The sequence below is a fragment of the Grus americana genome, chromosome 4 (assembly GCF_028858705.1).
Source record: "Grus americana isolate bGruAme1 chromosome 4, bGruAme1.mat, whole genome shotgun sequence".
NCBI classification, from domain to species: domain Eukaryota; kingdom Metazoa; phylum Chordata; class Aves; order Gruiformes; family Gruidae; genus Grus; species Grus americana.
The window spans coordinates 31,602,939-31,620,600 of NC_072855.1; the positions used below are offsets into that span (position 1 = coordinate 31,602,939).

Genomic DNA, 17,662 nt, shown 5'->3' on the forward strand with positions numbered 1-17,662 from the left:
CCAATTCATCTCACCATCAGATTCTGGGCAAATTTGTTTATGTACTGTATATATATATATATATGCAGTTCATATCCAGGTCCTGCAAAAATCTAAAACTATGTGCTTCACTTGATGTACCAAAGGCACCTGTGTTATTCTCCCTTTTGGACAAAAGGTGATATTACGTTCCAGGTTTCCTGATGAAGAATACATTGGTTTCTGAATATCTCACTCCCATCTCTACGTTGAGTGGCAACACAAACCACAAGAGAAGGCAGCGCTGTATTCCTGCTTACACTGGAAGAAGTTGCTCTGCAGGCCGTTTGAAGCGTCGAACTTGTCACAAGGGAAACCGAGCAGAACTGTGAAGCAGAGGGATAGTAACAAAAGGCTATTCTGGTGTGAGGATAAATTGGAGTCGTTCTAGCTCCACAAGCAGATGTTGCTACTGGATTGACACGTGGAGCTTGCTCCTGCTGGGGACAGGTAAAGTTTACCGTTGGGACAGACGCAGAGCTCATAGATAGTCTGGCGAGGAGCTGAAGAGCTGGGTGAGGAGGAAGAGGAGGAGGAGGAGGAGGAGGAAGAAGAGGAAAAGGAACCCACTGGTAGATTTCCCAGGCGGATTGTATCTGCGTTTAAAAATATCTACAAGAGGGGGAAAAAAAAAAAAAAAGAGTAGTAAGTAAATTTCTTTCAGCATTTCAGCATTGTGACATATTTTAAAGAAGTGTTTTGAGGCACTCATGGGTTTTTAGAAATATATATAAAAATAAAAATATTTTATTAGAAGTATTAGAAAGATTATTAGAAATATTTATTAGAAAAAATATTTTTAGAAATAAAAAAGCTGTAAACATTTCTTGGTTTTCAACTCTGTGTAGTTGTATACCCATGAATACTCATTACTACAATATATACAAATACTTTGCCCAACATATTTATTTAGATACAAGTAGTATCGTACAAAAACATTTTGGCGATATTCTTGAAAAGACTGAATTTTCACTTGTACATTTTATGATTAAAATTTATTCATTCATGGCAGTAGCGTATCCTTGCTCTGCAAGAATTTGTATTTTAATAAGTGTGAAGTGATATTAAAGCACATTCCCCTGTGTGTTCCCATAAGCAGCTGGAAATATGTGCTGAACTGTGCTAAATTGTAGGGGCTTAACAATAGCTACATCCCCAGAATAATTAAATAAAGATACAGAGTCATATGCACAAAATAAAGAGCTTATTTGACCTAAATTAAAAGGAGAAAAGCTTTCAGGTTAAAGTCTTATTAAGAAAGTCATGAAGCTATTCTGAATGTTGAATATGATTTAAAAATATAGAGCTTTTTTAATCTCCTTCCATTGGAAATAACGTGAGTCAGTACAAAACTGTGGATATTGATAATGTTCATGAATCTGTATCAACTTCTGCAATACTCACGCTTATGTTACATTTTTAGGCTGTTGAATAAACAATGTCATGAAACCAGGTAACTAGAGCAGGAAAAACCCATGTCTTCCACTGGCACAAACAGACAAGTTTCCAGCTGCTTAGAATTTATTTTTTATTTATGGAAGGAGTGAGAGCCAAAATAAGATCAGTCATTACCTCAGGTGCAGACTAGGAACTTCTAGAAGACAGGTAACAAATCAAAATGGCTTTAAGCCCTGCAGGTAACAGTATGAAGCTTAGGAAAAGGCGAGTTCCTTAAATACTTGCTAGAGTTTTTTATAAGGTATTGAAAATCAACAAAGCCAACTTGACACCATTATATCACAATGTTGGCAGTACATGTAAAGAACTGGGGGATATATGGCATGTATTGCTTTTTTCTACAGGAGACAAGTATTATTTTATGATAAAATCAGCTGTATATGGCAGAAAGTCAGCACGGAAGCACTGCTGAGCCCCGGCGGGAGAGAAGTGAAGGAGAGCAGGCTCGGGAAAAATTAAGGCGACTGGATAAAATCCCATACAAGGACTGATGCACAGTCATGTCACCATTCACAGCAGAAGCATTGTAAATGACTGGGATCATCGAAAGAAATACAGGCTGAAAGTAGCCCCAAACAATAGAACCCCCCATCATCGTGAGTTCTCCAGCTCCCAGGGTATGCTACTGTCATTGGTGGGAATTTACACTAAAAGGGACAGAGAGGGAGAATCTCAGAGGCGCAGGTGACAACTGCATGGCATGATGCCTCTTTTAATTCACATCCTGACTGACAGAGGGATTACAAAATTCAAATGCAGCAAATGATTATCTTTGTTCTGTAATTTATATGACAAAGGAATGCTGTATTTACACACACATACACACATTGCTGCTTTAAAAGTCCAGTATCATAGGCCTGAAGTATTTAGGAGTCAAAACCCCAACAGCAATAATTTAAATGGAAGAACTGTGGATGGTATTGGGAACAATTTAAAAATGTTCTGCTAGAATTACAACTGAAAAAAAGAGATTACACATGTAAAAACATTCAGCTCAGCTAGGAGTAAATGTGAAAGTAACTATAGAAAGCATAATAAGGAAACAAAATACCAGATGGGGGGAAAAAATGAATTTGATAGCAAACTAGAAGCTAGGAATTGGTAAAATGTAGGAAGGAAACAAACGACGTAATCATCAGTTGGTGGAGTGACAGGTAATAAAAAGTACTCTTTCACTTCTCATATCAAGAATAAAAGAAATGTTAACAAGTCCACTATTAAAGTAGCAATGGTGGAGCTATCAATAGTATTGCATAAAAATCCAGTAGCATTCAACAGTGTAAACTTTATGTAAGTGTGGAAGCGTATCTTTTATACTGAACAGTGCTCAGCATAGTTCTGTACTTGGAGAAAGATCAAGTATTGATGTCAGAACATGACTGTGATAAAATACTTTCAATTTCAACAGTAACTCAACAGGATATTAAACAGGAGCCAGTAATGTCACATACTTTTAATCAGCAGCTCTTGATAACTTTTAACAAATAGATCTAAAAACAAATAAAATCTGAGTAGCCTTTTGGACTTTTCATACTGATTTTCAGTAAGCCATGATATACTGGGAATATCAAAGAAGAAAAAGACTATTTCTATGCTTTTGTTTTAAAAAATTGAAGTAGGAGATATTAGAATATTATATATGTAATAAAGGCACTTCAGTGTAGGAGATATATATGTAATAAAATCCAACAACAATAAAGATGAGCTATATGTACTTTTAACAGAGCATGTGACTGGCCATTTTAACAGTTTAGCTGCAGTGGTGATGGGGAAGGATCACGACAAATCTGTAAATCAAAATTAAATGGGTTCTGAAAGACATATCTTGATTCAAACAAGAATTAACTCAGAAAAAAAACCCCCAACTCAGAGGGCATATGTGTCAGAGATCAGGCTACATTAAAATCTCTTGAACGTTATTATCTTTTTTTCTAGGAGCTCAACGATTTTATGTTTGTTTACATCAGGACAGCTACATTTCTGTAACCCCTCATTGCTGATGTTCTGTAGTTTACTGCTTGAAGACTCCAGTGTGCATTACAATACAATGTAGCTCAATTATTTTGCTCATGAAGTTAAATTATCTTTTTAAGCATCGCTGTGCATGCTTTTCCACTGGTGCTTACAAATTTCACACTGTGATATAGATCAGTCCAGGTTTTTCTGGTGTCATAATCTTGAGCGGTAGCTATCAGGTCCTGTCCCAGCATGCACCCCAGAACATCTGGTGAGCAACATGGATACCAGGGCAACATGTCTGAGAAAAACCGAAGCGACTTCTTGTAAGGGTGTATCTGCTGCGGTGAGTCTAAAACGCTCTATGCTTTTGCAGAAAGGTGGGAAGGCTGTGTGCAATTTAAACAAACTCCTATAGCTAATCCCTGGGGAAGCCCGAGATGAGGATTAATAAAGATGGCTTAAAGCCAGTATTAAAATCTCTGTACATATGTTGTCAAGGTTATAAATAAAAGGCTAAATTTACAGATGCAACATTGCTATCCATTAGTTAAGCAGGGGTCCAAATATATCATCATAATAGCCCAATATGTAAGGAATTTCAGAGGAACATAGTCCACATTTGAGGATATATCATCTCCATTCCTATCTTCTGCTAAAAACTGAAATTCATGGCCAAAAAGTCCTCCAGCATCAGTAAAACTTAAACTATTTACCATTTTATGCCTGCTGTTATGAGGTGTTTAAAGAGAAGGGAAGAAGTGGCAAGACAAAAAAATGAAGAGTATTATGTTCCTGGGGCACACTGCGGCTAGATGACAGTAGCTAATGGAAGTGCCTGTATACGTGGTCTTTCTCTAATCTTTTGTGCTGTGAAAGGTATGAGATAAACCATTTAACACTTCATATGCATCAAGGCCATGCAAGCCAGTCACGCTCTTTCTGAGAGTCTCACATCTCAACAGATAAATAGGCAAGGAAAAGACGAAAAATTTTATCCATTCTTGAAACATTATAGGAGACTTGACTGAGAGATTACAAAATGGAAAAGGCAGCTCCTACTCAGAGAAATGCTGTTTCACCTCAGAGAGCACAGCATTGAGTAGCATCATTCCCTCGCAATACTTAAGGTTTGGAAATCCTAGATCACTGTTTTGTCTTACACATCTTAATGCCGACAAAAATATATTAGTCCTATAATATTTAAAAGTAGACCTGATTTCTAACTAATTAAAACAGCAAACTGAATCAGCCTGTAGGGTGTGTGATAGGAATGGAAAAATCGTACTCTTTTTACATCCATTTTGCTAATGGAGATCTGCAAGTCATCTGCTCATCAGACAGAGTTTAATCTGAACAGTGAGAGGGAAAAGGAGACGAAGGCAAGCCAGAAAACTATAATTTATCTACAAACCAAGGAACTAAATTGAAGGAGAGAACTTTCAGTGGGCAAGACATAGACATAGGATAAGCCCCCAAATATTCCTACAAGCCATTTCATACAGAGATATAAACCTGCCATGTATAAATTGCTCACTGGGTCCTTGAATAAGTCCTCGCAAGAGAGGAGATGATAAGCAAAGTTGATAAAGCCAAATGAAACAAATAAATACGGAAGAATTTTCTGTGTTCATGTACAGTTTGATTAGACAGGCAATTCTACAGAGCTGCAAAAGCATATTTCAGGGCTAGAGTAAGAAAGAAATGGCAGGAAACTGGAGGAAATGTGGAAGAAAAGAAGGAAAGCTGAAAGGGTGGTGTTCATCAACCAGTATGAGGAGACGGTGTAATGACATCTCACTTAAACCTCTTGGATTCCCTTAGGCTCTTCAGAATTAATCTGAATTATAACAATGCAAGTCTTTTTACTGTTCTGCATATGCTGTAAGAAGCATACATACAAACAAGATTATACAGATTGGGTCACTCAACTCAACTACATAATTTTCACATACCAGTGTGTTTTAACATTCAAGATGAAGATAAACTACAGGATAAATGGTTATTTTTTCTAACACTTATCTGTGTTTTTGACATTTATTTTAAAACCATTCACCTAAACTAGCTTTCATTAAATCTGAAAGACAGTTCTGAGAAAAAGAAATATCATAATGGAAAATTAAAATATTAACTTGACAGGACATACAATGTAAAATTGAAACATATGCTGGCACAATATCTGGAACCATATCTGATTTACTGACAACTTAAAGTGATTTGAAAACTAACATATATATATTAAATATAACATTGTACATTAGTGAAGTGTACAGTTCCTGCTTGAATGGAAGAATTTATGTTTTGACTCTTCAGTACTGAAGTAGTGTTTATGAGAGTCACGTTTCATTTTAAGTACACATTTTTGTAAATTCATGTTAAATAAACACAAGCATATATCATAACTTCTGAGTTAAAAACTCAGTGCAATTTATATGAGTGGCTACTGAAGCAAAAACTTTCTGGTGTATTTATTCTTTCTATTAAGAAAATCATTTTCAGGGATGATCAAATGGAGTTGCTGTGAATGTTGACAAATAGAATTTTACAAGTTCCAGGGTTTCTGGAATGCCAATGGTAGTCTCCTACACAAGAATTCCCAGAATCAAATTCTACATGATATTAGAAGTCTTTGCAAATTCATTCAATCAGAGGGGGACAGATGTGACTTCTTTGTGATTTACATACCCAACCCAGAAAGGGAAATGTATTTGGAATATTTGTGCTTAGTCTACCGAGTACAAAAACTTATTAATTAATTACCATTCAAATCAGAACTAAACTAAAATGTGATATTAATGGGAAAATGTTTTATTTATATAATAAATTATTCATTGTAACTTCTTTTTCTCTTTCTAATAAAATGGTTTATGGTGTTGGTCTTCAAAATTTGCCCATGAACAGTTGAAAGATGCATGATGTCAGTTAAAACACTTTGCTTTTGTAGTTTGGGAACACTGTATTTTGATTGTAGACTTCTACATAAAAGTGTCTTTTACTATAAATTAACTTACACATTAAAAACTGTCTTAAGTCGATAATGAAAGGTTTTGTTTAAAAATAACATGGCATTTTAATAAGTTTAAACATCTGTCAAAAATTCTTAATAGAATTCTTGAAACCAATAATTAAAAAAATACAGAAAAAAATCCTTCATTTACACTAATCTCTTTCTTCCCACACAACAGTGACAAGTCAACTGGTTATTACCATGAAAAAGGGCTTTGAAAACAAAATGCAGCACATGTTTGTTAGACATTTTTTGGTGAATAAACAGTGGATCTTTGAGCTCTAGAACCTGCCATTGCTTATTTTTTATTGAACTCACTTCATCCGTATCAAACTTTTTTTTTTTTTTTTGCAAGCATTTAATCTCAGGCAAACATAACTCAGCTGAATTGAACTAATCTAGGAAATGTTGTTGCCTTATATCAGCCATTCCTCCCTAGTCATGGCAAGCAGCTTGCAGAGCAAGGTAATTCCATTTCAGTGTATTTAGATAATTAAAAAAATCCTTTCTTTTTTTTCTGTATCAGAACATTAAAACCATCCACAAACCCCTCACCAAAACCAAAGCTTTAAAATGGTACTGTTGATTGGGCTTACATGTGAAGATTACCCCAGTTTTATTCAGTATTAATCTCTGTGTTAAATACATCTCCTGGACTTAAAGAGAGAACTGGATAGGATTATAGATCAAATGTTATCACTATATGCATTTGATAGTCTCTACAAAATAATCCTGGGTGTACGCTTCATAAACTGTTGTGCTAAAGTAGTGAATATAAACCTGGCCTCTTGTCCGCTATGCTGATCTTGAGTAAACTTTGTCTGTTAAAGAGTATTGCTTATTTTTAATGTGACAGCTATAAGCCTTACCAAGGGATCAGCCTCATTATGCCAGAAACAACCAGATATAGTCTACAAACGATGCTACGAATTAGTTTAATTTGACAAGGAAATACAAGGGCAAAAAGAACTAAATAGCAAAAAATTCACAGACAGGGTGACTAATATGAATATGTTTGTAAAAATGAGAAGCTTCTGTGCATCTTTCTCCTTTTATTTACTTGGTCTTTGACAGTCAACGGGATGCAGCGCAAGTGCAAAGCCTAGCTTACATACAACATGCTGGCAAAAATACATAGCAGCTGCACAAGCCTCATAAGAGCTGAGGCTAGTTAGCAGCCTTCTCCTTCAAAGGGTGATGCATTGTCAAAGCCATTAAAATTAGTTGTTAGACCAATGAGTGGACAACATCAAATAATACTTTAAGCTTGTTATCATTATATGATAATATGTTTCAGGTTCAATTCTAACATATTTTTATGCCTAGCAAAATCTAGCATCTAGAGAATTCAAAACTGATCTATACTTTCGCGTTGTGTTTATACGTGAAAGAAGCAGTAGTCAACTAGCAGTCATTGTGCTGAATTTCCAGACAAGAAATGTTCTTTTTCTTCTTATGTGAACCAATAGATTCAGCTAGAGCCTGGAGCTTCACATTTCATTTTCCTTGTAAATGATTGTTGCTTTAAACCATTGGTTATGGTTTATTTATAGAATAATACATAGTTCACAATTAAATGCCAAGCTATAATTGAATCAAAGGATTCTGCTGATGCCTCGATACACAAGGGTGCAGCTCAAGAGCTTTATAAAGGGCAGCAAAATCAGAGTCTAAATTACAGCCCCCAGTATTCAGTCTGGAATCACGCATTATAATTTGTGATAGGGCTAAAAGGATTATTATAATACTGCAGTAAATAAAAAAGAAAATGTATCAAACAGCAGAATTCAGAATGCTTGCAGAGGCTTTCAGTTTATGATGTGGGAGGCTAAAGATTATACTGCATGAGAAATGAGGCTAGAGGAAAAGTATTTCATGCACGCATTTATGTTCTTAAAAATACTTCTAAAGTTATGCTTGAATAAAAGGAAAATGTATGCTTCATAGATCAATCCACTGCAAATTGATAACGTTCTCCTACATGGCTATGACTGGTTGATTCCAGATGCCACATAGCTATTTTCTGGTATAATAGGGCAATAATTATCCTATAGAAGGAAAATATTAATTAACATATCTTTGATGATTTTTTTTAAAAATAAGATTACAAACATTAAAAAGCTAAATTTAGTTAACCAGTGTGAGAATAATCCAAAATACTTGTATTTTTTCTAGTACAAAAAAGGCCTTATCACAAAAATGGTTCAAGGATTCAATTCATAAAGACAACATTGTTTTATTTGTGAGAGAAACTTGACTGATAAAGCACACATTTTTAGGCTAAAATGAAGATTATTTTTCACATAGATACTTTGTTTTAGAAGGCGTTTTCCTAAAAATGGGTAATGATAAACCCTTTACACTTTTTTCCCATACTGTCTGCTAATCTGTGGTGTATCTGTTGGGCTGCAAGTAAGGACACAAATCAATATTTTGTTATGTAGACATTTTATCTCTCAGATATTTACCCTGGTTCCTCATATCAAGTTCTAATTTGTCCAGCAATTCCCTAATGTGGCCACGGTTAACTTTGCGCTACTGGTGATGCTGCGGAAGTTCATCATATGCCTTCCAAAGTGTTTCTGCATTTTCCTCTGATGCTCTCTAGTGTAAGAGATAAAATAGGGGACCATCAGACCACTATTCTGTCAGACCTCAATATGGAATTTCTCTGTGGATTTAGGGTACAGTTTTTTACAGATCTTAATGGAATTGCAACTATTCAAGAGATAATTAGACACTTTGAACTTTGTCAGATGTATGTCTACAGAACAGCTCCTTGGGAAAGAGTGGGGAAAGGGTGATAGTTTGTTTTCTGATAGCTATCAATCTAAGTGTGAAATCACAGATGTGCAAAGTCTGACTTACCATGTGGAGGAATATAATGATTTTTAATATGAAGTTCAGCAAAGTCTGCTTTACACTGGCTTTTTTTTCCTACAAAGCATTTAATATTGAATTGAATTCCAATTCTGAATAACGTGTAATCTAGTCATTATAACTTTTCTTGGATTCCCATTCTCAAAGTCCAACTGAAGTCATAGGACATTATTCCCAAAACTACTTTTTCAGTAAGTTGTGGGAAATGCTTAAGAAAAATTAGAAGTCATGCAATAAACTCACAGAGTTGATATAGGCAAAAATGCCTGATGAATCCACAGATTAAATAGTTGTACAAAGCACCACAAAGATGCACGGTATTAAACCAAGACCTTACAGACACAACCATTGCTTCAGGGATCATGGGGGACTGAGGAAAAGTAACAGCCTTTCTGTTGGTTTTTGGTTTGTTTTGTTTTCATTTGAATTTGAGTATTACTTTTTCCCTCTGGCAATATCATGAAGGGAAAGAACAAAGAAATACATTCTAGGTGAAAAAATTACGTTAATAAATGTTGGAAACTACTGGATTGGGCCAGGTAGGGATTTATGGAGGGGAGGCAGGAAAGGTTACAGGAAGCTGTAGTCCCTGCAATAAAAATACCCACAGAGAGGACAAAGGTGAAGGAGGACAATATTTGCTATTAAAAGAGGATTAGATTGCCTTTACTGCTATCTTGGAAATTTTAGGAAACAGTAACAAAGACTTCGCATTTAGAGAGCTGGTAAGTAAAGATGAGAGATTGTGGGAAGAGCTGGCTTTTGGAGAAGCTCGGAAATAAAATTGGCATGTTGTATATAAATATTTGAGGCTCTGAATTAGGAAAATATTGTGCTTAAATTATGCAGGACAGATACTTGCATCAATAGCAAAATGTTATCAAAGTAGGCCTTCGATGCAGTATATTGGCCAAAAATGTTCCTGTTTGCATTGTAATGCAAAGCGTGTGCATTGCAGGGGATTATCTGTCACAGATGTGAATGCTGGTTTTGTTTCCTTATGTGGATAGTTTGTAAAGTATCTGTGAACATTTGGTAGAAAATACAAAATACAAACACAAAAGACAAAAAATTTCTAAAAAGCTACATTCCCAATTAGATCTTTACATTAAAAAAAGTTTTTACAAAAATGCTATAATCTGCTAAGTCCCACCTGAGAACAATTTGAAAATCTATCCATTTCTCTGAAGTGCCTAATAGGAATCTGAGAGCCTTTGATACCCTTGCATAGTCTTTTTTTAATGTTATATCATTTTAAGGATTGAAGATGAAAGGAATCTCATACTAGCAATCTTTCATGCGTTTCTGCAATACATGGATTGCTAACCAAACCAGTGACCCAATTTAAAATTGTTTTCACGAGTTCACACAGGTTTACACATGAAGAATCTATACCAAAATCTTTTTAGGTCGAGCTGATCACTGAAACAAGACACAGATGAAACAGTACAGTGAACATACCACTGAAGTACTCTGTTTCTCTTACAGACATAGTAACAGTTCAAGGAAATAAACCACATGTGGAGCAAATTTGTTAAACCTCTTCGACATGGTTTAATTAAGTATTAATACAAATTAACCCCAACTTCTCTTTCTTAATTTGTCAGATTCATCTAAAGTAATTTTTTACTACTATCACTTAGCTGTCTCTGTCCCTCGAATATGCTAAAGAACTGGGTAACTTTTTCCTTGACTCAGATTGAAAGTAATTCTTACCCATATTCATTTAACTAACATTTTTTTTTTTCAGTGTGAATGAAACTTAGTGATTTAAGTATTTGCAAAAAAACAAATAAGTATTAACAATCAAGCAAGCTAAACCAAAATTACTTTAACGTAGGCAAACGCAGAACAGTTCTTGTGTTGTTTACCTTGCTGTTGAATAAACTGTCCTCACACTGCTTGCGTTATGCTGGGCAGAGCTGTAGAACATTTCTCTACCAGCTGAACTTACCTCCCCTTCTGTGGACTGTAAGTGCAGTTCTTTCCTACAGGTAGCCTTTAAGTCTCCTGCAGCTGCATTGACTTGCACTCCCCTGGGTGCTTCCATCACCAAAGATCTAGTAGGAGATTCAAGTCTGAAAGAAAAAAATAACCACTGAGAAAAAATCCACTGAATCAAACCACCAAAAACCACCCAGCCCCAAAACCTGCAATGCATGTAGATACAAATGCATTTTGAAAGGTAAAGAAGTAAAAATTAGTTGTACGTGTGAGTCTCTCACTATTCTCTATGGCCCAGAGAAAAGGGGGAAAAAAAAAAAGTATGTGTTCAAATCTATTTCTGTGTAAGACAGCATTTAAGCACATACTGATATAAGCTTGTCTGCTTAGTGATGCTTTCTGGCATTAGTACGTAATTCACTTGACGGTAGTAATACTGAATACAGATATGTAAGATTCCACACATCTCACCACTCACAGAAGTGAGTGCTTCTGTAAAGAGACGTTAATAACTAAAGTCTGCTTAGTAACTGATGATAAATGTTCATCAAAATAAAAAGAAAACAAAACACCTAAGAAGTTTTAAATAATGATGTAAAACTGATTAGAAAGACAGCATTCACAGACTCATTTCTATTTCAGGTAGGTGTAGCAGCATTATGTATGAAGAAGAGAAGAAGAAAAAATCTGTTATGTCTCTAATATTGTAGTTTTTTGCATGCTATTTTTCTGTTCTGCAAAATACTCATTATGTTCTTTAACCTGTTATAGCAGGGTTAAGATGCATATCCCTGCGTCTTGGTATCTTTCCTCAAAGCAGCTATTGTGGTTCTACTCCTGTCAGTCTTTCCATTTCTCTCTACTCTACACTCAAGATCCTCCATCAACCTTAATGCAGAACTGTGATATTTTCTTAGCTATATTATCTCCCAGTATTGGACAGGTTACTCTTGAAAGGGAAGTACTAATGCAAGGATTTCGTAGCAGCCGTGCTCAGACACTGAATAGGAAAGATGATCGGATGAAAACTGTATTGAACTAGGAAACAAAAATTTGGATTCTGGTTGTGTTCAGCTGCAGACTTATTACATAGCCCCGTTAAGAGTGAGACAAATCTTTTAATCTATTTATATCCCAATACTATAATGACAGATCACAGTTCCACTTTACCTGAACAAAGGCTTTTTGTAAGATGAAATATATTAATGATAGAAATGTCTAGAATTAGTAGGTTGAAGGAGACATTGTATTTCCTTCTTCAACAAATTGTATTTTGAGTGTTAGGTCACATCCATCCAAAAATGTAACGAGGTACTAGATGTATAAATGAAAGAATAGTTTGACAAAGAATTTGCTACAGAAAAGCCAAATGAAAGATCTATTGAACAATGGAAGAAGAGAATTTCAGTGTATTTCAACTATTGAATAGAGGATAGTGATGGATTGTCATTTTGAAACCCAAATGCCACATTTGCATGCAAAGTAAGTCACTGAGATAGTGTCTGCGAAATATTTCTGTTTGTTACGTGTCACTGACACTCAATGGGGGGGCGGGGGGAAAGCAATTATTTGGCAACATGAAACTATTAAAAGCAGGTGTCCAGATAGAGGAAAACACTCTTTGCTGCTACCTATATTAAAAAAGCATACATAGGATACATATAGATAGGAGCAGTAGAAAAGTCTGTATTTCTGTTAGTGCTAAACAATATTCTTTCAATTTTTTGACACTCTAGGGAGAAGTTAATAAAAGGTTCTGCAGTTCTTTGTACCGGGGAAGAATCTAAATACCATTAATTATTTAATCATGTACATCAGTGTTTTTCAGGTGGTGGTTTGTGAACTTCTGATGACAATAGGACAGCAGAAAAAGAGCTTCCAAAACATTTTAGAAACTATATAAACTATAAAGTTTAGAAATAAGGTTTTTGAAAGTACTCTGTTGCCTTAATGAGGTTTTACCTTGAATTTAAAAGGAAACTGAACTGTGTAAATGTTAAATGACTGGATGCTTCCATAATATTCAGCAGCATATTTTTGTGATTTATAACCTACTTTCCAAGAATATTAACATTTCTCAGTGGTTTCAACTGCCATTTCATAATCAGGAAGACAAAAGTGCTCTTTACATTTATTGCATTGAATTGCTGGGTATTAGCAAAGTCACAAATATTTCTGGTTTCATAACATCAAAACCACTCTCAGACCTGACTGAAATTTTTCAGCAGGTGGACAATAAAAATCTATTTCAGAATATCTTTCAAGAAACTATGATTTTGTTTGAAGAATAAACTTTTTTTTGTTTCCAAAACACATGACAGTGTATAGCTCAAAGTTGTTTTGCCTAGCTTCATCACTGTTTTTCATGAACTACACTAACATAAATGACTTCCAGTTTGTCTAAAATGAAGACATTTGGGCAATTAATTTCTGAACTTGAGCAGAAGTTGTTAATATCAGCCTGCTACACACTGTGGAGAAGAAATCTCTTTTTTGGACAATAGATTTTTTTCTAGCAGTTTCCTGAAATGAAATAATGTGGTAGAAATGTCAATGAACAGCTGATGATTGGCAGAGTAGTTTTTAAAACACCATCCATCTATTAGTAAAACCGAATGGCTAAATCTGTTTTACAGTTACTAATTTACTTTTCTTCTTATTATTCTTCAGATGATCTACATCTGAACAGTGACTTAGCTGTGCAATCTGCAGTATGCTACTGGAAATGCAAAGGTCTATACACACAGATTATTTCCTCAATGTTTTGAGATAAATTATGTTTGATATGTAGCTGCTCTATAATATTTTTCTTTGTCATATTTCTGAAAGCTTTAATCTCTACTATAAACTTATTGTAACACTCCACATTGTAATACTTGTCCCTCCAAGGAAAAGTGCATTATTACTACAGCATATCAAGAATTTGCTTTCCTTTCAGATTTACTGATGGCCTGTCACACTGGTATCTACTTCTGTGAGTGAATCCTATTCTTATGATTTAATTTTTCTTTCCCAAACAACAAACAACTATGACAGAGAAGGTAACTACTGCTATTATTTGACAGAAACTACAACACTGTAGGAAAGACAAAGAGGCTTTTACAAAGAGGTTTTTAAATAACATAATCTGTCAATTCACTATATGTGATGCAGACAGATGATTTATCCAGAGCAGAGAAGCGCTTTTTTCTTTTTAATTATCAATGGTTAATTTCTGAAAAAAGATGAATTTAAGAGGATCAAAGCTATATGAATTTGAGTTGAATTCATTAAAGAATTATTGCTAAAAAAGGAAACTTTTCAAATATCTTGAATATGTTCCTTTGAAGGTATTAAAATATTTCTCATCGGAAATGCAGAAACATTTATTTTTCATTCGGTATTTTCTGTTTACAAGCTGACCTAGATTGTATTAGAGAAAAATATTTTAAAAAATGAGCCAAAAGGTTTCATTTTGTGCTTTAGGAAATATTTTAGATTTACCTCTTGCATATCCCTCATACTCACATGGGATATAATTTATCTATGTTAATTGTGCTCTGTTGGCTAGCAGATGGTATTAAAATAGAAGGAAATAGAAGATTCCCTTGTGCAAATGTGAATAATTTATTTGCTTCATGTCTATTTAAGCAGTGGATCCAACCCATGCTACTTAGTAAAACGACTGATATGAACCTCTACCGATTTGGAATTTGTATTCAAAACAGAGGATTAAAAAATATCCTGTCAACTAGACTTCACACATGTAAAGCAGGTACTCATTTCCCCTTTACTGATATCTTTACACCTGGGGGTCAAGAAATACTTCAATACTTTCAAATATTTAACTTTTATATATGATGGTCTTGCCAACATACGTTATTGTGGGATTTTTTTCAGTTAGCATAGGAATTCTCTATTAAAAAAAACTTTTGCAAATATAAAACCAATGGAATAGCTACACATTGATTTGGTAACCTTATTATAAATTTCTATAGATTAAAATAATTGTGACATGGGTCTTGCTGCCTTTAGGCAAAGAGTTGTGGCAGACTGGGGCTGCAGAGAGGTAAGATACACAAAGAGAAGGAAAGGCAAACAGATGTGCCAAGTCTCCCTCTATCCCTTTTCCTACTTCCTTGTAAACAAACACTCCCAACCCTGAAACCCCATAGGATGCAGGGACTTCCTCTTCCACAAGTGAAACTATTTTTTTCCAAATTAGAATTAAGAATTTTTAAAAAAATATTTTTGAAAATGTTGTTTTCCATAAACCTCAATTTTAAGTATATATTCCTTCCGTTTCTATTATTATGAAAAGAACGGCCAGCTGCCCTAATGCTCAAGGAAACTGATTTCAAGAGTCCTCCAGTGAGACCAAGAGTCTTTAAAGGAGTCCACTGAATGCTAACGGTGCAAGATAAAATTAGGGTTTCCATTCCGTTCAATTCCTGGAAGTCAGCCTGCAAATTCCAGTATTTTCCATAAAGAATAACCAGGGACATTTATGATCATGATGACAAAAAACCTGGAAGCCCTTTTTTAAGATACCGGAACTATTCAAACAGAGGATTCTTGATTAGCTGCATTTGACATCACAGTGGGAATGTTACGAAAATAAAATTACTACTCACTCATTTCAATCTCACTAGTTACACTATTTAAGAGATTATACATGTATTTTTTAACATATGTAAAAAAGTGACTACAAATCCTTTTTTGATACCTCTGCAAGATGCATATGAATCATCGCTAGAATAGTTATTTTTCCTGAAGTTGTTGTATTCCGATGTTTTTAACCAAATGCTTGTATTTTCAGGATGAAATAATTGGTTTTATTGAAATGGAAGGGTAGATGTGGAGGCCTCAAGAATCCTTAATATTGTTCACAGATCATCAGCTAACCTTTATCAAGAAGCAAAATTCTCGTATGTTCATGTGAAGCTCTCCTTGGCTGATGTGGCAACCTATCCTTTAAGGGCACAATTTGGCTCTCTATTTTGTGACGCCACAACATGAGTCTTAAGTAAGAGAAAGGTAAATAAATGTTTTATGTAATAGGTAATGGCCTAAACCAGTAAATATCAACACTATTATGTTTTTTTCCCCCCCAATATCCAATTTTGCAACTCATGGACAATAAACTTAAATAAGGAGGAAACTTTCTTGACTTTAATTAGAACAGTGGAATAGCACTCAGTATAGCATTTCATGTTATGTCCATGCTCTGCATGTCACTGACTTTGGCATGTGTCAGCATGCCCTTATTATAACTCCTGAGATTCTCATTAACCCACAAATCACCTCATTGGGCTCAAATCTGAGTTCTAATTGCCCTGTACATGCCACTGGTTTCAGTTCAGTGGGTCTGCATTATCACAGCGACACTTGAAACAACTGAATATTTTAGTGTTATTTGACATAGGTGATAAATCAGAAAAACAATTTCCCCACATAGGGAAATAAAGGATCTCTTCTGAGAATATAAAAAATATTAGTTACTAAGGAAGGAAAGCAAGGAATAAAATGTCATGAAGAGTTTTTCAGTTATGTTATTAAACGACTAGAAAAAGTGAAGAAGCATCAAGGAAAGGTGAGGAGTGCCAGAGAAAGCAAATGTTTAAAGCAAGAGCTTGACAAAATAAGCAGGTGATATGAGGAAGGTTAAAGAGAACTTAATGCATGGTTGTTTCTTAGAGCATGTGAGGGTATAGCCAGAATAGCTAAAGACAGGGAAACTATCAAAATCAGAAATAATATTAAGAACATATCAAATAAAAAACCTAACTGGAATCTCTGGTAGTAAAAAGTCATGCATTCCAGAATGTCCGCTAAAACTCAAACCTTTGAAAATCAAGCAAATTAGTAGAAATGTAAGGTTTAGAATGTGAGCTTTCATTTCTTAGAGAAATACCACAACGTGCTTGAAAGTCTAAACTTTCAGGCTGTGAGACAAAGATCTGCATATGAGACAATCCAAAATAGTCCCTTAAGGAAAGGTATGGGAAAAGGTTTCCTCATAGCAATGACATCTTGGAGCTACCCTTATTCCACCCAAAACATTCCCCTTCCCATAATCTTCCTTACGTTTGTTCTGACCTGAAACCCTTTTTACACATGCCCTGCTACTCTGCTAAACACCCTTACATGAAGTTTATTTTCTTTCCAGAAATAGTTCCATTACCTGAGTTGTCTTTCAGAATATATTTTCTTAAAATAGAAATCTATCTTGTCAGAAAGAGATTGAAGCAACGTGCCCACAGATAATGCTCAAGTGGCTGTCAAGAGTAAGATCTGAACATAAAGTGCCTGGGGGAGGCTGAAGAGCTGAACTGGGCTCTTTGAACAACTGGAAACACATGAGAACTGGTTGACATAACATCTTCTCAGTTTTGAAAACCATTAGCTTCCTGTGATTAG

The 17,662-nt window shown here is 35.0% G+C and overlaps 1 protein-coding gene across 1 annotated transcript in view; it reads right to left on the reverse strand.

Moving 5' to 3' along the window:
* Nucleotides 1-283: 283 nt before the first annotated feature.
* SGCZ (sarcoglycan zeta) overlaps nt 284-17,662 on the reverse strand; it is a 484,691-nt gene continuing 467,312 nt past the window's right edge. The window contains exons 7-8 of the mRNA XM_054825539.1: nt 11,274-11,397; nt 284-630 (exon numbers count right to left, since the gene is read on the reverse strand). Coding sequence (XP_054681514.1) covers nt 406-630; nt 11,274-11,397 — 349 coding nt within the window. The 3' untranslated portion in view covers nt 284-405. The remainder of the gene's footprint in view (nt 631-11,273; nt 11,398-17,662) is intronic.